Genomic DNA, 22395 nt, shown 5'->3' with positions numbered 1-22395 from the left:
TGCACTCTCCACCCAGTTTTATTACTGCACTTAGAATCTCCAGCATGCAATGACAATTAAGATATCTAACACTTCAAACAGTTCATTATTCATCTTGAAGTCAAAAGTTTCCTAGCTTGTCCCTTACAATCAATTTATTTCATATTATGGAAAAGCCTTCTGAAGTGTATGACCTTCAGCAGTAGGACATTACCAAATTGTTGCTAACTGCGCTGTGGCTTGATATTCCAGAGCTGAATGATCAAATAAACATTTTTTTTTGGTATGTGATTAAATGGCAATGGGAGGCAAGGGGGAACTTTTTTATAAGAAGAATTGGGTGTGGTTTTAAGCTGAATGGTAATCTTTTATAAATAATTAATACACTGGCATTTAGTTCTGATTTTATTATGCAGTTCTATTGGTCTTAAAGGTAAAAGGTGCAGGTTAAAAGTAAAGTGTAGTTATCTTTCTCATATTATGTGTGAAAAATTCAGGGCCTTCTGTATCTACAAAATAAATGCGCATGCATATCAAGACTGATCAACTTGTAACATGGCATGTACAAGTGATCTAGAGAAGCAGTTGCAGCTCATATCAATGACCAAAAAGACTTTAAAATCATCTTAGTAATGAAGGTAAAACAGCACTTTAGGTGTGATCCTGCACCTACCCTTCCACCCACCTTTTCAGGTTTGCACCATCAGTGCTACTGCAGCTGCTTTTCTGCTCTTAGACCATAGATGGCCAAGCCATGTGTTGCTCACTGGTGGTGCAGGTGCTGTGTACCAAGCTTGGAATGGGATTTTCTTCACTCTGTATGGCATTCAGTAATTCTGATTTCTGTCTGAGGGTACTCAGTAAAGGCCAGTTTGGGAGTGAAGGTGTGGGTTGGGTAGCTAAGCCAACATGGGATGTACTTAAGGGATGTGAGTGAAATATTATAAGATTAGAGATATTTTAGTGTGAATCTTCCAGTATTCTCAACCATTTGAGAATGCAGGCCATGGACCTTGTTAGGTCAACAGGCTTTGCTGTCCTCCTCTGTGCAAACTGTAATTCTATCTTTGAATTAGCTAAACCTGCTATGTTGTGTTTTAAAACCTTAGTAACAGATTCCTTTTATCTCTTACTGCTTTTTTGTATTTTGTGCTGTAATGAAGAGCTGCATAACATAAACATAGGAACAAACTGTGCGGTTATAAAACAACCTTTTGTTTCTATTTTCCATTCTTTCAATCTTCATCTTTCTCTCGTCTTAACTGGCTTTAGTCTGATTTCATTCCTCCTATCATGCCTGTCGTGGAGTCAGTAGATCCTGCATCATGGAGGCAGGGCTTGCGCAAAACTGGCATTGTTCTTGTGCCCAATAAGGGTGAAAAATATCTGGTGAGGTTCTGGTGTGCACAGCTTTGTGTACAGGTTGCAAAATAACATTTTTTAATCAAAATGTTGATACTGGATTTGCATGTTTCTAAGTTTGCATCTCATGATCACAGTGTGTATTACAAAGTGTGGGTTTTTCTAACGGTTAGAGGAGTAGTATACCTTGATCAGTCTTACATTTCTTATCTCATTAACTAATTAAAGAGATGAGTGTATAGGTTGTCTCTCACCACAACTCCCCTACAAACTGAACACTTCTATGATGATTAAAAATGGTTGTGTTCTCAAATCTCTGGAAGTAGCATGAATTACCACAGTTAATGTAAATTAATAATGTAAATTAATAATGTAAATCCATGTACATGTGTTTTATAGTTTCCAACATCTACAGCCAAGGTTTCTCCCAAAGAAGAAGAGAGAAAAGATGAATCTCCAGCTTCGTGGAGGTTATGTCTTAGAAAAACTGGTAGTTATGGTGCACTTGCAGAGATTACTGCTTCCAAAGAAGCTCAGAAAGAAAAGGACTCTGCAGGTGTCATGCGTTCTGCTTCAAGTCCTAGACTTTCCTCTTCGTTGGACAACAAAGAAAAGGTGACCATGTTCATTTCAGTGTGAAACAACATTCTGAGGAACTGGTCTGCCTTACTTAGTGTAGATGTTTATGATGTATTGTAGAAGTAAGGCTGTACTACACATCTGTTCTTTACCAAAATCCCAAAAAGCTAAATGGTGCTGCTTCTGCATAGTCCTTTTAAAAGTGTAGTATATACACTTTCATCATCTGGTGACCAGGTACATAGATCTGGGGCTTTCCCCTTTTTGAAATTTGCAATGCTAGTAGTAGTTTTTACAGTTAATGGGGATCAGAGGTTTGGTAATTTCAGCATCACTTGGAGAGTGATGTTGAAAGAATCTTATAAAAAAAGAGTCTCTTTTTGTATTCAATAGTAATTTTTTATTTAAAAAATTTAGTTCTATAATTAAACATGTATACACAGAACCAAGTGAAGGACTGATTTGGAACAGGTAACTGAAAAGCATAGAACCTGTGGTTGTGTTTCAAGTACAGATGTCTAAATGTTTTCAGGAGTAAGAAGTGTAGTGTAGTGTAGTGTAGTGTAGTGTAGTGTAGTGTAGTGTAGTGTAGTGTAGTATAGTATAGTATAGTATAGTATAGTATAGTATAGTATAGTATAGTATAGTATAGTATAGTATAGTATAGTATATAAAAATACTGAAACAGTTGCTTTCAGTAATCAGTGTTGGAATTTTACTGCAGCAAAGCAGAAAAAAAAAAGAAATCAAGTCATTTACATCACTAGAATGAAAACAAAGAGTTTCTTCTTCCCATTGTAGTCCTTATAATATTTAACTGAAGCTTAAAACTCATTTTTATAACCAGGTCACAATAAATCCAGCTGAAATAATTATGATTTTCCAGCAAATGGCAGTGTAATCAATAATAGTAGCACTTAATAAAAAATATGTGTCTTTCAGGAGAAAGATGGAAAAGGAGCTCGACTTGCATATGTTGCACCTACAATACCAAGACGACTGGCTAGTACCTCTGACATTGATGAAAAAGAAAACAGGTAACTCTGAAGTTATAATTTCTGTTAAGTAGAAAATGACTGGATTTTAGAGTGGCTGAAAAACTTACAGATTTTAAGACAATGCTGATTTGTAGCATTATCCTGCTCTATAGATTATGCTAATCGGTAGGGCAATCCAATTCCTGATGGTTTTTGATTTTGTAAATTATAATGACTCATTTTAAAATCAAATTTATTATATGTCAAGAACAGAACTGGGCAATGAGTGTTTTCTTCTTGGAGGAGAAAAGAAATAAAATCCAAAATATGAAGTTATAAACTTTAAGCCACTGAAAAGTGGTAAAAACATTTTACTGCTTTGTCTTGAGCCATAGGTTGCTGCTACTGGGCTCCATCATTACTTTTGATAATAAAAAAATGCTGTTTCTTACAGTCTTTGCTTAAAACCAAATGTACATCAGCAATGATTCACAAAAAGAAGTTCTTCTATTTTCTTGTTTACATGTTGACCTTTCATCTTCTTTTGTAGTTTTTCACCTTCTTTGTGTAGCTTTCAGTATAAAAGAGGCAATAGTTTTGGTGCATAGGCTTGTTACCTGTTAGGATTTGTGGTACTTTCATGGCACATTTACATTGTCAGAACCTTCCTGTTTTTCACTTCTCCCCTTTATTGAGGTTCTTCTTGGACATTTTCTTGAGTTAACAGAATGCACAGTACAAAACTTAGAAGTCTCCTTAATGTCTTGTTTTTGTTGGATCATATCTAGGTAGCTGAATGTTGGATGAGCTGAACTGAAAATCCTCTAATTGCTCAAAATGTGCTATTATAATCATTGTATGCAAGACTGATAAAATTTCCTTATGTCTGAGAGAAACTTCTTTGCTGCTGCTTTGAAAGTGGATCATTTCAGCACAAACACAAGATGAATACTGGCTTTTCTTACACTTGCAGAATACTGTTGCCTAGGGATAGTGTCTGGGTGACAAATTTGGTCTCGAAGTAGGCGTATTCTCAAAAACTCTTGGTCTCCGAAAGTATCTTGACTAGGTGATACCTTACGATTGGGACAAAATATTTCACTGCAATTTTATTTTTAGATGCTGTTACTGTTTGTAACAAAGGAATTAAATTTCACTTTAGTGTTGAGGTTTATTTGTATCCTTGATGTGCAAATTGGAACCATCATGGCTTATTCACAGACACAGTTCCAAAAGTGAGCACCAGCAATAGCATATTTTTCTTCATATGCACTGAGTGAACTGGGGTCATCAGTCTTGTTTAGTCCCAGTCCTGACCAAGCAATCGAGCTGAGAACTTCGTGTATTCCTTGATTTACCAGAGATGAAGCCTACTTTTAGGCCAGCCTATTTAGGCACTGACCCTTTGCCTAGTGTATGATGTGGCAGACAACTCACTTAAAACCGTAAGAGATTTTTGACATTTAGTCTGACCTTCTTTACCTGTTGAATTTAACCATCTGCCCTACAGGTACCTTAATAAACTATTGTTTCTGCCTTTGTCCTTGTTGCTTAGCTTAATGCTGGGTTTGTGTTCAACCTGTCTGAACACCTGCTTGTTTGTCTTATCAATGATGTGGTATAATCCAGCTACATCCTACTGTGAGTAATGGGAAGGGTTTCAAGATGAGTCCCAGCTGGGCTTTTAGATGAACAAATCTCAGACATGCAACCTCAGTCAAGTAGCCAATGCTGCAGCAAAAGTGCTGAGTCTGTAGTGTCTTGGCAAAGTGAAACCTTCAGTAATTATGAAAAATCTGTCATGCAGCAGGACCTTTCTGTGGTAGATGGTATCTTGGAATTTGTGTTTCTCTTTGGTAGTAAGAAATAATACTTCATTGGCCTGTGCTTGGTCATTTTTTAAAGTTGTTACCGACTGCTAGTGTAAATTTATGTGTAGAAAGAGGTACCTGCTGAAGGACAAAGGTATACATCTTTACAAAGTATTCTTTCATTTCCTGTCACAGACCTGGTTGCATTTTATGTATGGTTTTGTGAAAGACAAATTTTTTCTTCCTTCTCTCTGAACTTTACTTCAAATGTGGAGCTGACATTTTTATTAGAATTTCAGCTTTTTACATCTCAGTCTCAGTTTTCGAGGTAGTTTTTCTAAGTAGATTTTTGCAAGGTTATTCCTTGCTTCTATAAACTGCAACAACAGGCTGGAAATTCCTTATGACTAAAGTAATGTCAGCTAGTGATACGTGGCAGGCCGCTCAGGAATGGCTGCTGCAGGCCTGTTTACACTAGTCTGCAGAATCATGAGTTCTAAAGGCTAGTCAGCTTTTGAACTTCTTCTTATAACATCCAAGAATGAAGATCCTGTGAAATAAGTTTCTAAAAAACCTGATTCTTCCCTTTATTGCTTTGAATAATTTCAGGAGCAAACAGAAAAACCTCTTTTTTGAGAAAAACAAAGCCAGCAATGGTCATGGATAAAAGCCAATGATTGATTTCATATTGATTAAATCCTCTTTAGCATTTTTTCTTTTGATGCTGCTCTTCTGTTATATTTCTAACAGTGCTAATATGAATGTAGTATTTTTCCACAGGAGCTTGAAAATGATTCGCCATAAAGGTCATTTTATTCCTGTTCTGCACCGTTATATTTAAGTGCATTATCCCGAGTTTTAATCTTTAATTTGAAACTCCTTTTCAGCTCACAGCAAGAAACAACCTTCCCTGCTTATTGCAGGGGGTTGGAGTAGATGACCTTTGAAGGTCCCTTCCAACCCAAACTGTTCTATGAGTCTTTATACGAGTTTGCTGAACTGAAGTCTTTTTTACAGAGACTCATCTGCTAGCTCGATACGTGGTGGCAGTTCCTACACCAGGAGAAAATGGGAGGAAGACGCCAAGAAAAACAGTTTGAATGAAGGTCCTACATCATTAAACACAGGTTATCAAAGAAGGTGCGGAATTTTCTCTTTTTTTAATCAAAATAAGCTGACAAATTAAAAGAAACAAATTCAAGTACTGAATCACATTTTTAAGGACAGTTAAAAATTGAATGGTGACATATTGAAGTGTTGTTCATAATAATTGCAAAGTATGCACTTACGCTGATGCAATGCTCATGCTGATTTTAAAGCTACGCCATTTTTACTAGTTTAGACTGTTGCAGCAACTGCTATATGATTAAAATTATATACTTACTTTTTCTTACTGTTTATTTCAGATTGAGGTTCATTTGACTCCAGATTAGTTCAGTAGCCAAAGATAACTATTTTAAATATTGGAATGCGAGTAATTCTGCTTGGTATCTGAAAAGGGGAAAAATACTGTCTATGTTGAATTTTGGGTTTTGTATGAGAGTATCAGAGGTCTTGGGCTGCTCTCCAGATTGTAGCTGCGCCTACACTGACTGTCAGCATCATAGAATGCATACGAGAAACTAAGAATGCAAAGTAAATGGTGATTAATATGAAAATAATTTTCAGATGTGCATGGCTACTATCTTGCAGGATCTTCTCAGAAGGAATCGCATCCTGGAAATATATACATGGTTAACGTTACTCAACTGTATAGTTTCAGTGTAGCTATTTGAGTGAAATTCTTCATTGGAATTAGTGGAGCAATATCTATGTAAAATGAATAGATCACAAGAAAGAATGCACGTAGCTAAGCTGCATATTGATAAGCACTGCGGATGTACATAGTGATGACTAGTTAACCTCTTTTTTAGTCTTGACATTGATGTTGTCAGCAGCATGTAGTCAGGCCGTTTCATACAGCGTAATACATCTTATATCTTTGTTAACCTCCTGTCGTAAAAAGAGAACTCAGTTTTCCTAACTTCAAGTTTGGAAAGTTGTTGCACAGGTTTACGGTTATGGAAGGAAAATATCGAGATAAGAACAATCTCTGCATGTTAGCTTTTATCAATATTTGCACTCCCCTCGTCAAATAAAATGTACTCGATCACTTTTAAAGTACGTGTGGTGCTTTAATGGTGTAGTTGTTCTTGTACAGTTATTTTTTCTTTGTCGTTATAGAATTTATAGTAATAGAAAAAATGATCAATTGCAGAATGACTAATAAGCATCTTTCCTTAAATCTTTTGCAGTTAGTAATATGATGCTCTGTCTGTCCTAACTCTAAATTCTGAGGTTTAGTAATGGGCAAACATCTTGACACGGTAATACAAAATTTGTTCAGCCATAACCAATGGATAAAAATGTGGAAATCACTGTGTCTTCATTAAAACTTGAAGAACAAGGGAAAAGGCTGAGTGGGAGGTTAATCTTTCCGGGAATTAATATAAGTTTAAAAAAAAAAAAAAAGGGCAGTGAATTTAATTGGTTGAAAATTGTAAGAGGAGTGATATTGATGACATTTTCTTTTCTGACAAGCTGTGGAGTATAATTCTGCATTTTCTGAGGTATTCAGTGTGGGGGAAACAGCAGTTTAAAAATGGGAACACGGTAGGTGTGATCAAGACAGCCTTACATAAACGAGTGAGATTCTGTTCTTTATCTTCTCTTCTTGTGGAGCAATGGTCAGGACTAAGGGACATTTCTGCTGCCCTCTGAAGTCATAATTTGAAAGTCCTAGTCAAGGAGATAATGAAGAAAATGCTTCTTTTGCCCCAGAAGTTTCTAAGACTGAACTGAACCACAGAATACATGGGCAAGACTTTAATGGATCCTTCACAGCTTTGTGATGTTTTAATGAGCAAAGATAAGTGATACAAATGCATCCCTTGTATGTGTCTCTCTTTCAGTGGCTCCTTTGGTAGAAGACAAGATGATTTGATTAGTTCTAATGTTTCAAGTACTGCATCAACAGTTACCTCTTCTGCTGGTCTTCAGAAAACACTGCCTGCCAGCACAAACACTACTACAAAGAGTACAACGGGTTCTACTTCAGCAAGTGTACAAAGCAGGTAATGGCACCAACACGCTTCTTTTTTCCTTTCTTTTTTGTCAGGTCTACTATGTGCTTATGTACGTGCATGCGTTCTTGTTTAGTAGATCCTGGGGCTCTGGATTTTTTCACTTTTCTTTTAAATTTGTATTGATTTTATACAATTTGGCTCAAAAATTCTGAATGGCTTTCTACTGTAAAGTGATGGCCATGTTGGTGTAAAAGAATAAATCCAATGTTAGAAGGGTGTGAAAAATAAAAATTCAATTATTGTGAACTGCTCAATTCTTAATTCATTCAATTTAATAGCTCAAGTTGAGCTTTTGTAGTAGAGAAATTTCTCAACTTGCTTTTAAAAAAAATCCATCCCTCAATTTACATGTTATTAGTTGTTTAGTAAAGTGCTTTCATTGTTTAGCTGTTTCCTTTTCTCTTTTTTTGTGTTTGCTGCTCGTTATGCTGTAGTACCTCAAATCGTTTGTGGGCTGAGGATAGTACTGAGAAAGAAAAGGACAGTGTTCCTACAGCAGTGACCGTTCCTGTTGCACCATCGGTTGTAAATGCTACAGCCACTACCACAGCCATGACCACAGCTACTTCTGGCACTGTGTCCTCAACATCAGAGGTCAGGGAGAGACGGAGGTGTGTAAAGGTCCTAAGAGTAACATTGCGCTTGTACAAAAGTTTTTTTTTTTTTTTTCTTATGTAAAGGAATGTGTTGGTTACCACAAATTCGGGTAGTACACTACATAATGCAGTGTTGTTTGCTTGCTCTGTATTGAAACAACTAGCGACGTGCCTCAGTTTATGTGAGAGCTTAGTGCTGGTAGAGGCCATTCATGAAGTTTAAACTTTGATACTGTATATTTTTGACTGGCTTGGGGGTTTCATTTGACATGCAGCATTTTCGTATTTTTATTTCTGTTAATAGATTAAATGGGTCCTCTTAAAATACCCATAATGGAACTATGTAAAAACACTGAATTAAAAATAAGAAAATCAATAATTTGTTACTTACTACAAGTACCTTGCTACTGGGTGAGCTACTGTGCCAGTGGCAGTGTGATAATGAATTACAACATAGCATTTTTTTGGTTATTTTTTGTGCCTGACACTACTGAGAAAAAGTATTGAACCCAACACATTCTGTTTCTTTCTTTGCATCCTTTAGAATCTTTTCTACTTGAAACATAATATACTGTTGTAAATGCAATGGATTAAGAGCTATTCAGTATAAAGAATGAGTAAGAAGCTGTTGTAAATCTTATTTGAAGACTATGGTGTTTTTTCTATTGCAGTTACATGGAGGATGAGTTAAGATTGGTGCATATTTATGTTTCTGTAGAGTTGTTACCTGCTATTTATGGATCAAGGCTGTTAATTCTGTTAGCTTTCTCTGGGTTCTTCTTCTTCTGGATATTTATAAATGTTTATCCTTTAACCCTTCTGCTGAAGTGCAAGTTCAGATTTGTGTGCTGCTCCCATAGTAGGTTTGAAATGTAACCCATGTATCAGTGCCAGACATGTCTATCTCTGCATGTTCATGGAGGTGATGGAGCTGTTGGTTGTTACAGAAGAAACCTGCATTCTTTTGGTTCACTTAAGGCTGCAACAACATTTAAAGATTCCTCATAGCTTTAGGCCTATTTAGGGTAGTGTGTTTTCCATAGCCCTCCCTTCACACCCAAAACTGAGATGAAGTAACTTCTAGGAAATTACTCAGGAGGTACCCACACGTGCTTACAGCTCATTTCACTAACAACCGTAGTTGGAACCCTTTTTCCATAGCAAAATTTGACTGAACCCAACAAATCAAAAGAAAAAACAACAAAATGCATCTTTTTTTCAAAAGTAGTTCCAGTTTTAACATGCAAATGATATTTCAGTCTGTAAGAGCTAGAAAAGCAAGGAAAATCAGAATTAAGGCTTTTGCTGTCTCGTTTGCTCTCACTAGTGTGTCCGTACTAATGCGCATATACGACATACATTCCAGTTACCTGCAATTGGCCTGGAATACCTTATTTTATCTGACTCTGGGCCGATTGTGTAATATGCTGTTGCAGATGCATTCTTGATGGCATATTCAAATATCCATTGTATCTTAGAAATCAGCAAAACTGGAATAATTACTGTGTGCATATGAGAAGGTAGTGCTCTAAATATCAGCACATGCACGTATATGTATCTCTATGTGCAGATCCATATATGTGCATGAGTGTGTATCTGTGTGTGTTTATATGCACATGAAAAACTTGTCTGTATATGAAATATTATATGCTGAATATTTTCTTAAGAAGTGAAGTTGGTTAAGCCACATTTATAGACTGTAAATGTATATTTAGAAAGTATGTTTGAAATAGTATTTCAAAGAATATTTGGAAAGCGAGGATATTATTAACTACTTCTAGTAATGAAACATGTAATGGTGCATCCTTTTGGAGTAGCTAAGGAAGCTATATTCTTTACCTAATTTTTAGGATTGATTTAGAGAAACAGGGAAGAGAATGACAAACTTGAATTTTAAATCTTTGTATCAGGACTAATACCTCTTAGGTGAGCTGTGTGGCATATGTATAGGGGGTGCTGGGAAAGGGCACTTGCTACTCTGCTGGTTGCCATACTTGGCAAGTTGAGAGTTTTCTCTCCACGAGGTGTAAATGATTTCAGATTTATTGAAGGGTAGGCATATGTACACCAGTTAATAAAGAGTAACTTATATGGAGTGATTTGTAGCAGTTTTCAGGCCCTACAGATTACACCTGCTCTGCAATCAGAACCTCCTCCATAGGCAACGTTTCAGGTCATGTTTGCTGGAGCATCTAACAGGCACCATCTTCCTCATAGAAATAGAGCCTAGGGCTCTAGGGAAAGTCTATAAAAATGCTGGAAATCAAATCAATTACAGTGGTATTTTTTTAAGATGTGTCATAAGACGGGAGATGTTTCTACATTTGTATTTATAGCAGCTAATTATAAATATTTTGCTGTGTTTTGGGGGTAATTTGATTAATAGAGGTAGAATATGGGTAGTAATCCATGGGTCTGTGTAAATGAAGTTATTTTAAAACTTAAGATTGTTTTAGAACTGGTTTTAGTTTGTGCTAAGGGTGACCAAAGAACTGCTCATGCCATAGATAAATCTCTGCAGCCTTCTACCCCTATATTAGTAGACTAGTGAAATAACAAAAAAAGCTTAAGTTGTATTTAGAGAAAATGGTAAAAGGAAATCTAAAATAACTGCGAAAACACTGTGTATTTTAATTGAGTTCTAAGGCTGCTATCTTGATGAATAGATCATTACGATATGGATGAAGTGACTAAAAAGTAATCTGTCGTATATAGTTAAAGATTTTCTTCTAACTGCTTTGGGTTTCAGTCATAATGTGTTGTGGGTATTTCTTTTTCCTGACCATTTGATACATCTGTAGAAAAACTATGGTTTACCAATTTTGTTTGTAATTAACTCTTTAGATCATACCTCACTCCAGTACGGGATGAAGAGTCAGAGTCCCAAAGAAAAGCTAGATCCAGGCAAGCAAGACAGTCTAGAAGATCTACACAGGTATAGTTTTATTAAACCTTCTACATTTATGGAAATGTACACATGTAGCTCCCTGAGAACAGCAAAGTTCTAATTTCCCACTAAAGCTCCAAATAAATTGATGGGTCTTCCTGGTACAAAACAACTTTCACCAGATGAAATAAAGCCTCTTTTTTTCCCCTCTCTTCCTTGAAGTCTTTAAGACCCTTCATTGTGTACTGAAAGTTGCTGCTTCTAATCACTGAAGAGTGACTTAATACAAATTTGAAAGTACAAACTCCTCCACTGAAAGGAAGTTTTTGATTGCATTATGGTAACATGGCTTCCTGGAGTAATTGTATCTGATGTTATGCAGATGTTTAAATCTAGAACTTTGAATTCTTCCAGAACTAACAGCTCTAAGCTTCTGACTGAAGACTTGATACTTGAGAACCAGGCATAGAGTACTGTATTTGTTTTCATTTCTAAGTCTCTTTCCTGTGCATAGACTATTGAACATAATGTGATTGAGATGACCAACATACAGATAGCTAATAAGATCCATGGCATAGAAAAATATACATTCAACCTAGTTTATGTGGACACGGAAGAGTACTAAGGAAGAGTATCTTGTTACTTGCTAATAATCTAGAATTTCACGGCATGTCTCCTTTCAGCAGTTCTTACTTTACGTACTGAAATATGTGATGGTTCTTTCCAGTTTCTCTCAGAACTAACTCATACTGAATTGCAACCAGTGCAATCCTAACATAGGGAAGGATGTCACAGTAGCAAAACAGATTATCTCTAAATGGTGGTTGAACAATTTTTGGGCAGTGGAGCAGTTACCAGCCACTGTCCTCTGGATTGTATCTCTCCATCTCTTCTTCTGTCTGCTGACAAACTGAGCGTAGTCCCTGGATAAAACAGCACAAAGAAATATTCCAGCCATCATTCTTATCTGCTTTAAGACTGAGTCTATGTCTATGTTGCTTACTGATGTTAGTTTAATATCTTTGCAGTTTTTTAAACCCTTCAAATATTTCTGTTTACCATTCCTGTTGAGAGATCCTCACTGCTTAATACAACTATATCTTGCTGGAGTTCTTTTTTACCTCTTGATACTATTTCAGAGCCCTTGAGAGATGGTCAAACCACAGGACAACTATTGTTGAATCTTTACAGTGAAGAAACTACGAGGAATTACTGCATTAAAGCATTTTCAACACAAAAAAAAAACCCAAATAACAGATAAGCTGCAAAGTTGGCTTTGAAGAATAGGTTATGAGGTGTTTTGAGCAGTATCTTCACAAGATACATCAGCTGAAAAATGCACTTGAGAAAAACTGTCTTAAAAATCATTTGCTTTCTGAGCTTATTTCAAAACTATTTTTTTGCATCAGAATAACAAGGAAATAAGAAATTAATTGCAACTTTCTCTGGTGCTGTCAATGCCATTTTTTTTTGTTGTTGACCTGAAAATCCAGTTGCAATGAGTGAATTTGTAAAGTACCAACATTTCTCAAAATTTTATAAATATTGTATTTTTAGGGTTCTTTCAAAAATATTTACTACGCTTGTGATTATATTGGAAGGATCTAGTGGGTTCTTGCATTATTTCTGTATGATTTTCTGTGTGATCTATGTGTACCAGTTCAACTAAAAATTGTGTTGCTGTAGAATCTGTGGTAGATCACCTTACAGCAAACACTTGCCAGTAATGAAAGAGGGATGTTTGGTTCCAAGATTTGAGAGAAAACCTTATAGGTAGAATATATAGATAAAATTTATTTTTAATAGATAGAATTAATTTTCTGAAGGTGAATTTTGTCTTTAAAATATGTATTTATATAATGTGATCATCTACATTAATAGAAGTGAAATATTGAAATGTTGTTTGCTGACTGCTGTTTTCACAGGGAGTAACACTGACAGATCTTCAGGAAGCTGAGAAAACTATAGGAAGAAGTCGTCCCACACGAACTAGAGAACAGGAAAATGAAGAAAAAGAAAAAGAAGAGAAAGAAAAGCAAGACAAAGAAAAACAAGAAGAAAAGAAAGAATCTGAAACTAAAGATGATGATTATAGACAAAGATATTCCCGAACTGTTGAAGAGGTATTTTCATGATGGGTCACTTTAGGTAGAGAAATTATATGAGTCTTAACTCCAACTATAATATTTTAGTTTTGGTACTACTGTAAGAATTATTTCTATATTTAAATGTTTTAAATCCTGTGGTTTATATTTGTTTAATCTTGGTGAATTAATTTTGACATTTCTCTGCTGAATAGCCATATCATCGCTATAGACCAACTTCGACGTCAACTCCTTCATCAACCACCTCCTCGCTCTCCACCTCCACTAGCTCTCTTTCAACTTCAAGTCAACTAAACAGACCAAACAGCCTTATAGGTATAACTTCTGCCTATTCTCGGAGTGGAACAAAGGAAAGTGAGAGAGGTAGGAGTACTATTTGTGAAGGAATATTTTTTGTTGTTTTAGTTGACAAATGGCAGCTTATGTTTCTAAAGATAGTTCAAAATAGGGTGGGAGGTAAGTAAGACCATCAGGGTTGGATCTTACTCTTGCCTTCTGTAAGAAATTCCAAAACTTGCATATAGAGAGGAAAAATGGTTTTTTTGTACTTGTGGTGTTTTGCAGCCATTTAGTATGTGAATCTGTGTTTTCCATTGGTGGGTCATAGCACATCAAATATGCCACCATCACTATCCACATAATGCTTTCAGGTCTGCTTTACCAGAGCAACTATAATGAAATATCGCATTTCAGAGTTTAAATATTTACATGTATTGAGGAGTAATTTTACTTGATTAAATAATTGCTGGCATTTTGTTTCAGTCCTTCCACACTGAAAGACTGAAAGGATGCTTTAATGCTTTAAGGACCTCGCAGGGTTTCGTGAGCAGCTGAAAACAAAGGGAAGGGGATATTTCCAGTGGTAGTTCAGAATATTTAATGGAACCATACTTCTAGATACTTAACTAGTTCATGTAGTATGAAGCTGGGGATCAGATGTGTGGTTCGGAGGTCAGAAAAAAGCTTTTCTCTAGTATCACAGAGTTTTTGCCCTCATTTCAAATGCGAATCATTGGTTGTAATTCTCAGCAATATTGTGCCTGATTAGTTGCCCACCAAAGGAGGAGGCTGTTGACATACAGTGTGAATCTCCTCTTTTCTCTCAGAGGCATGCCACAGTTGACTTGTGAGAGATACTTTGATTCAAGTTATTGATCAGTAACTGGTATAGGATTACTGAATGAATTTGATATTTTTGTTATACAGAGGATCAGATTAAGCGATCCATTGAACAGATCTCCATTAACTATATAGCACTATTGCCATGTTCCCTAGACTGGTATTTTCTGAGGAAATTACTTCAGGGATGCGCTTTCTGATTTTTTTCTTCTCTGTCCCAATATGAAATGAAATTTGGATTAAGATTCTTCAGTAATGCATGCTTACTCTAGGAAACTCCAGATTGTTCTGTGGAAAAGATTTTCATGGGTAAATATCAGCAGCAACAGTGGTTTTTTTTTCCAATTATGACTTTAGGAGGAGTAATACGTTACTGTTTGAAAGCCCAAAGGTAAAATCACCTTTTATTTAATTAGGAAAGGTATATTTCACCATGAATATTTGTGTTTCCTTCTTTTCTGGTTCATTCTTGTCTCACACTAAAATGTTTATTTACCTCTGAAGACTAGTGATGCTAAAGTTATTAGTGATGGTTCTATCTGAACTCAAATCTGTGGTTTGTTTAATAACAGCAGACTATATAGACTGCAAAAAAATTTGATTTGGGCAGGTTTGTTTCACTTTTTTTTCTTGGTACAATTTGCTGGTAAACATACAGGAGAAGAAACACAATCCCGAGTTATGTCAGTTTTGAATTGCAGCTGCATTTCTTTCAAAGAAAAAAGAAATCTGTAATATAATATTAATCTAATCTACAAGATCACATTTTATTCTTCCTTAGAGCAAAAATGGAGAAGACTGTGATGAAAAGGGGGACTCTAAGGAGCACTTAACAGACTTTTAAAATTTGGGTCATTTTTATATTGAATTCTTGATGTAAGCAAAAAAAACCCTTGTTTGAAGAAGAATGGTGAAGAATTACTTTGTACTTTTATACATTTACTGGCACAAATACTTGAATTATTACGTGACAGTTTTGAAAATTGAATTTTAAGTCTAATTTGTAGTGTATCACTGTTACATGGAAACATTTTCTTTAGGTGACTGAGATGGAATTAGTATTTTGCAGTTGCTCTTCAAGAATTGGAGCAATATTTACAGTATTTAGAGCTATATTCTGAGGAATGTAGATTACAGCAAACCCTGTATGTGGTAAGCTCTTTAGCAAATTCATTTCAGGTTAAAAAGTAATTGTAAGCATTTTAAAGACTGAGAATTATTACAGCAAATGTTCATAAAATTAGATTGTGTCGTGCTTAAATGAGTAAGAAAGTTGTTATTAGCAGAAGGGGGCAAAAAAGAGGAAGAAAAGGAAGAAGATAAGTCACAGCCTAAGTCTATAAGGGAAAGGCGGCGACCAAGAGAAAAACGACGATCTACAGGAGTTTCTTTTTGGACACAAGATGTAAGTAAATGATTGCTACTGCTGATGTTATAGCCTTAGCTTGTAGCAATATGGAATGTGCATAGTGTATTCTTAAAATAGAGAATACTTTAGAGTAACAGAGTATGTAACTAATTGTTCTGGAAAAACTGATGCTTGTTCCAGTTCTGTATTCTCTGTTTTGAAGCTTTCGGGAGCAAAATGAAAATTAAGTCTAAGTTATGTTGGTAATGCTAAAAAGAATTCTTGAATTAATAGGAATTAATCATAATCTAAGGAAAAAATAATAATTGAACAATTCTCTTGCATGCATACCAAAGCTGTAAGAATGACCCTCATTATCTGGCACATCACAAGTAGCCATGTACTTAGATCTGAAGGAACAGCTGTCAGATTAAAAGGGTTGTAGTTGGTGTTTCAGCTGATTGGCTTTCTCTTTGTCATGGTATCAGTATGTAAGTTTGTAAAAGCAAGATTTTCACATGCCAAATGTGAAGTTCCCTTTCCTCTCCTCCTGGTACTGAAAACATGTATTCTTTTGCGAATTTTTATCATATACCCCATATACCCTCTATTCATTTCAGTTAGGCAGAATTCTACTGCTCTTAGATTTTCGTATTAGAAGTCTAGAATGCCTTAGAATCTCAGTAAGCTTTCAGCAGTGTAATTATTTTTCCTTTTCCACTTATTTTAGCAGAGTGATGAAAATGAACAGGAACAGCAGTCTGATTCAGAAGAAGGAACAAATAAGAAAGAAACTCAGGTAATTTTAAAAAGATAATGAGTTTATTACCTTTCTAACAGATACATTTTGATCGTAACATTTCTATTGCAGTTGGATTCAATTAGAAGAATATATGTGGTAGAGTTTTTACAAGTACTTTCTGATTCATAATTTGTGGCTATGGTTCAGTGCCATTTCCTTTGCAGGCTTTAATAACAATTTTTAACGTATTAACCGTGGCTAAAAGTGATGTTTTCCTCTTCCATTCTGATTATGTAGAATAAGCATCCAAAAAATGTAGGTGAAATTTCTGACGCGTAGGTCAGGGACACGTTGCAGCATGTTACTGGAGAGAACCTTCCGTTTCTGCCTTGCAAAAATCTTTGTTCCATCTTCTCTGTAATTTTCAGATAAATGATGCCCAGTGACTTACGCACACTAATTAAAACCTTTTAAAATTAAACCCAGTGCTCTCAGTAATTAATAAATAATATGAGAGGTTAATATAATGAGGTATAGAAAGTTACACGCAGTGTACCTGATTTCTCCATTGAAGAAAATGGATTTCTGAACATCATAGTTCAGTATTATTAGTCTCGTTAAAAATTCAGTGGAAAACAATATAGTATGCTTGATTTGATGAAAAAAAGTCCTTATAAACTGAATGGTGTGTGACAGAGGGGTTAAAAGGGAAGTGGTAACTTGAGCTGTGCTATAAAATGGTGTAGCAGAAATTGAGAAATAAAACTCAAGTGGTGTTTCTCTCCTTTTTTATAAAAGCTTCCATTACACATTCATTAAATGCTTTAGTTAAGAGATTCATACTGTGCCATTTTGGTTTGCTGTATTTTTTATTTCCATGTCACATTAAAATAAATACACAGGCATGTTTCCTTTCCTCCCAGTAGTACTTATGCTTATCCTTAGATCTGTAATTACTCCATATTCTGTTCTGTAGAAATTCATTTTGGTAGAATGTGCATGCGATGCTTCTTCTAGAATTAGACTTATAGAAAACTACAGCGAAATAGTGGTAAATCAGGCCCCAAATTATTACTATGGTCTATGATTAAAAGAGTGGGTGTGTTGGGGTGAGAGGTTGAAGTGTAGAACTGGCTGCTTAATCATGGCTTGGCTCGGGAGTCAGAGCATTCTCCTAGCCTGTATACTTCTTTCATTATAAATCAATATAATATCAGATTTGAGTTCATGGAGAGTTCTGAAATGAATGTGTGAAGCAAGTTCACTGTCACCTAGCTACATAAATTGATTTTGGCTTGTTGATATTAGCTCTTTTGTCACATCAGCTGCATAAAATACAAAAACATAGTGAAAGTGAACTGTATCACTTATCACAATAAGTATTTAATGTGGTTTTAAGTTTTCTTTTCAAATTTTGTCAAACCTAATATGGGATTTCCAGTATAGTATCAAAATTGCAGAAAATGTCCTAGGCTTGTAATTATCATTAACTATAAGAGATCTTAAAATTTGTGTATAGTAATTTCATTGATTTCATATTATTGTGGGTTTTTTTCCTTTGCATACAAATGGTTTGTCACAGATTTAAAACATTATGTAGATTTCAATTAACTTCATCTCATTGATAAACAACTATTTAGCATTTATCAGTGCCGAACTGAGAACTAAATACATTAATTTTGACAATGCAGTATTTTGCCATCTTGGAAAAATAACAGTGGAATAGATCTTGAACATTCTAATAGGCGATTTGTTCCCAAATCCATAGCAAAACGTATGGGGTTTTTATTATTTTTAAATGCTTGAAGAAATTGTACTTTCATTTTTGCAGTTGCTAACGGTGCTTTCACTTCGACAGAAATCTTGCATGCTTTATTGTAGAAATTCATCATTATTTGCTTATAAATCCGTTTCAGTTCTAGGAAGAGAAAAGGGAAAAGGCATGAATAAACTGGAATTATAAAGAATGACGTTCAGAAAATAGTTATGCCTTTTCAGTTCTACTGATTATTTGATGTACTGCTATTCGGAAGACAGAAAATTTGGAAATACTGAAATTCTCAGTTATTCCCTTATGTGGTGCTGCTGTTGTGGTTTTTGCTTGGGGAAGCTACAGGCCAAAGGTAGAAGGCGGTAACTTCCAAAGGCTTTGGCAGTAACTCAGGAATTTAAACTAAAGAGAGGAGGTCAAGAACAAGCCTTGCACATGGGTGCATGCTACAAAGGAAATTAAAGGACTTTAGACAAAATGATTTATAGCCTGAAATCTTTTAGGAGCCAGAAAAATGATCTTATTCATCTCAGAGGTCTTTGAAAGAACTATGTTGTAAGATTTTAGTTTGTGCTTTCTTGGTCTTCAGAACTCTCTTTTAACCTCTTAGGTGGTCATTTGTCCATAAAGGAGAGGTAGTAAAGAGAAGTCGGACTTTGCCAAGCACTTTGACTGCTGGAGGTTGCTCTAATGAAATTTTGTTTAGGCTTTTCAGTGTCAAGAGCTGAGAATTTCTTCAGTTTGCACAAAAAATGCCACATTACGTAAGGGGTTTTCCCACCAGAAGGATAGTCTTAGAACTAAGTTGTAGGGTACCTGTTTAAAAATAGGGAAGTCAGAAGATCACTTGTGCAACTGAAGGATTCTAAGTAAAAAAACGTTTATGTGAAGCCTGTTTTTCAGTATGAAGTATTACAAAACAAAACAAAACAAAATTGAATAGGTACAACAACTCTGATCAGGTTATAATCGGATAGACTGAAATTGGATCAGTATGTAAGTTTGTAAAAGCAAGAGAACAGATACATGACCTCTGAAAGATGAAAGCTAGCAGTATTAGAATAATAAATGTCATCGGGTCTTCTAATCCTGTGGGAATGAACATGAGAAGCTGACATCAATAGTGTTAATGAAGTGCTGTACTCAAATTTTGTTCCTCACTTTCACTGCTGTGGCAGTTTCACAGAAACATTCATTTATAACAATACAGAAAATTCCACCTGACTTCCATATTTTATTTGCATTACCAATAATCATCCTAAGCTCACTAAAATGTGATGTGCCTGTCTAGAAGCTTAGTGTATATTTTTGAACGCAGTTTCTTTTTGGGCACCCTTATGACCTGTATAGACTGATAGCACAGAGTTAGATGTGTTATCTCGGGTGTAGATACGATATGTATGTTTTGATTTTTCATTACTGCTGGTGTGCTGCCAGTGCAACTGTGGCTGCTCATTGTGCTCAGTTCTGTGACTGTACAAAGAACATCCATCTCATGTGATTTGGAGGCACAGGGATATCTGTGTTGGCATCATTTCTTCCCAAGCTTTAGGCAAAGTTTGTACACTTACACCTTTTCACAATTTTTTTTTGTCAAATGTCAGAAATTGTGAGCTGAACTGACAGAAATTGAAAGAGAAAATAAAGAAAACAGCTAAGACTTTGCTTAAAAAAAAAAAAAATCTACAAACCAGACATGTTTTGTGCAAAGTGAGGGGAACAACCACAGGCATGTGCTTGAGGAATGTGCTGCTCCTTCAGTGAGGTGTGGAGCTGGATGGTGCTCAAACAGCAGGAGCCTTACAGCTCCCAGGGAATGGGCACCACTGATTTTCTGGAGATGACGGAGTCCTCATCCAGCTTCTTAGACTCCCATCCTTAGCCAGGAAAACGGGAATGGGCTGCATCCGTGTTTTCCTGCCTCTAGTGATTAGTGCTCTCTTACCTCACCAGTTCATCTGTTGTTCTTCTCTAGCTGGAGAATCGTGTTTTTAAGGTGGTCTTTGGGTAGCTGTAGTGCAGCAGGGGAATGGAGATCTGGGGGGTTTTCACATTCCCTTGGCACCACAGGCAGTCCACTAGAAGCAAAGCAGCCTATAGAAAGCATATTTGTGAAGAAATAATGTAGGAATCATTTATTTCCTTGTAGTGGCTGTTCTACAGTGTAGGTAAAGGTTCAAAGGGCCAGCTCAGCATTTTTCTGTACACAGCGTTCCCCCAAGGTAGGAAGAGGAAACCCAAAGTCTACAGACGAAGCTTCCCCTGCTGAGGTGAGAAGGAAGCAGCAAGAAAGGGATTTTGTAGGTCGTTGATGACTTGGTGGAGTGTTGTAATATCATGCTGATCTTACTTTAACATATGATAATGTGAGATAAGACACTGAGGTGGAAGCTCATCTTGTTTTAGCCATTGGCTTAAAAACTATCCATGTATAGCTGTGTGCCACCTAACTGTGACATTTTATGCAAAATCTCTTGAGTTATCAGAATTATTCATGCTCATAACAGAAAATAACAATGTTTTATTAGGAGTAGTTAGGCCACAGCGTGTTCCTACGTCTAGTAAATGCACTTCAAGGTGTCTGAGGGGAAATTGAGTGTATTGTGAATAATGTGGCTATTCTCCTCAATGCAAGTTGAAAAAATAGTTTCCTTCTAAAAAAGGAAACAAACAAACCACACCACTCCCCAGCAAAACCCACCTGTGGCATTTTTCACCACTGTGAGGTGAATAATGTTGAAGGATGTGCAGGTGATGATACGTCAGTAGAGTTTCTTGACTGAAATGTCTTAATTCCAGATTATTATAATTGGAATAAATGATGAATCTGTATTGACCACCCAGAGGGGAAAAAGGTTTGTTATGACTGACGTAATGCTTAGAGGGTTCTTGCTCACTCTTAAGTCATCACTTCTAATTAAATTCACTTGTCAAGTAAAATGAGTGAACTTTGTGCCTGTGGATTTGCCTGAAATGAATGAATGAAAGTAACTTAAAAAATGAAATAGTGTCATTTAAATTAAGTCTAATAAGTACTCCCTTATGTTGTTGGTATAATGGTGTGTTTCCCATTGAGCTATGTTGAAACAGTGACCTTGTATTTTATATTATTATTTTGAGCTGAAGTCATTATTATGTTGACCTTCCAAAACATTATTGCTAATATTAGAGAAGAGGAAGAAGGAGTAGGGAACACAGGTCTGATGCCTTTGATACCAGGCAGGCAAATCACAGAATGCACTGACTGCTGAAATGACTCCAGTGTTTAGGACAGTCCAGACTTTTAGAGTGAAATGTTAATGTTAAATCAAATTTTGGCAAGTAACATCCTAGCACATACTTCTTTTATGTTCCAGACATAACAAAATTAAATGTTGACAATGTTCAGATAATACATACTGTTGGATAGCATATGCATGTAATGTAAAGCTTTGACCACACTTGTTGACAGATAGTTATATATTTAATTTAATTATATTATTGACTTGATCTATTCTTTTTCTCTCTTTTTACCCCTCCCCACCTCAGAGTGATAGCCTTTCAAGGTATGTGTAATTTAAACAAATGAATTTAAAATTGTTAAGCTTTTTGTTCGCACATTCTCATTGTAAGTTCATTATGTACAAGTTTAGCTTAACCCTTGTAGTCAGCTGCCTTAAAAGGCATTAATGATATTTTACATTTGTGTCATATACGGGTGTAAAGCTACAGAGCTGAATTTTTTTTTCCATGTGTGAGTGGCATACTCGATTCTGGGAAATGTGTTTGACTCTGTAGCGCACTGAAGGCAGGCATGGCATTTTGTAGAACACAGTGGATACAGCACCATTCTCAGCAATTTTTTCAGCATGGTCAGCTTTTACAAAGAAGACAAGAAGTTCTTGTTGCCCCTCTTTTAGAATAATACCCTACTGAAAATTTTCTAAGGAATCTCGAGAAAGGTACTACAGCCTCTGAAAATAATTTGTCCTTAAGATTTGTTGAAAAGGAAATG

The 22395-nt window shown here is 35.8% G+C and overlaps 1 protein-coding gene across 6 annotated transcripts in view; it reads left to right on the top strand.

The window, feature by feature from the left end:
• The window catches only part of PPP1R12A (protein phosphatase 1 regulatory subunit 12A), a 115748-nt gene that overhangs the window by 79154 nt on the left and 14199 nt on the right, over positions 1 to 22395 (top strand). For 2 of the 6 annotated variants that reach the window (XM_065837726.2, XM_071799513.1), the window contains exons 10-21: positions 1252 to 1368; positions 1741 to 1956; positions 2863 to 2957; positions 5726 to 5848; positions 7660 to 7821; positions 8268 to 8444; positions 11274 to 11364; positions 13242 to 13439; positions 13616 to 13784; positions 15824 to 15945; positions 16619 to 16687; positions 21930 to 21946. In XM_065837726.2, the coding sequence (XP_065693798.2) occupies positions 1252 to 1368; positions 1741 to 1956; positions 2863 to 2957; positions 5726 to 5848; positions 7660 to 7821; positions 8268 to 8444; positions 11274 to 11364; positions 13242 to 13439; positions 13616 to 13784; positions 15824 to 15945; positions 16619 to 16687; positions 21930 to 21946 (1556 nt within the window). The remainder of the gene's footprint in view (positions 1 to 1251; positions 1369 to 1740; positions 1957 to 2862; positions 2958 to 5725; positions 5849 to 7659; positions 7822 to 8267; positions 8445 to 11273; positions 11365 to 13241; positions 13440 to 13615; positions 13785 to 15823; positions 15946 to 16618; positions 16688 to 21929; positions 21947 to 22395) is intronic. The other 4 variants (XM_071799528.1, XM_065837752.2, XM_065837735.2 and 1 more) reach the window with 3 other exon arrangements.

The sequence above is a fragment of the Patagioenas fasciata genome, chromosome 1 (assembly GCF_037038585.1).
Source record: "Patagioenas fasciata isolate bPatFas1 chromosome 1, bPatFas1.hap1, whole genome shotgun sequence".
NCBI classification, from domain to species: Eukaryota; Metazoa; Chordata; class Aves; order Columbiformes; family Columbidae; genus Patagioenas; species Patagioenas fasciata.
The sequence above is the reverse complement of the archived record's forward strand: the minus strand, read 5'-3'. Positions and strand labels throughout refer to the sequence as shown.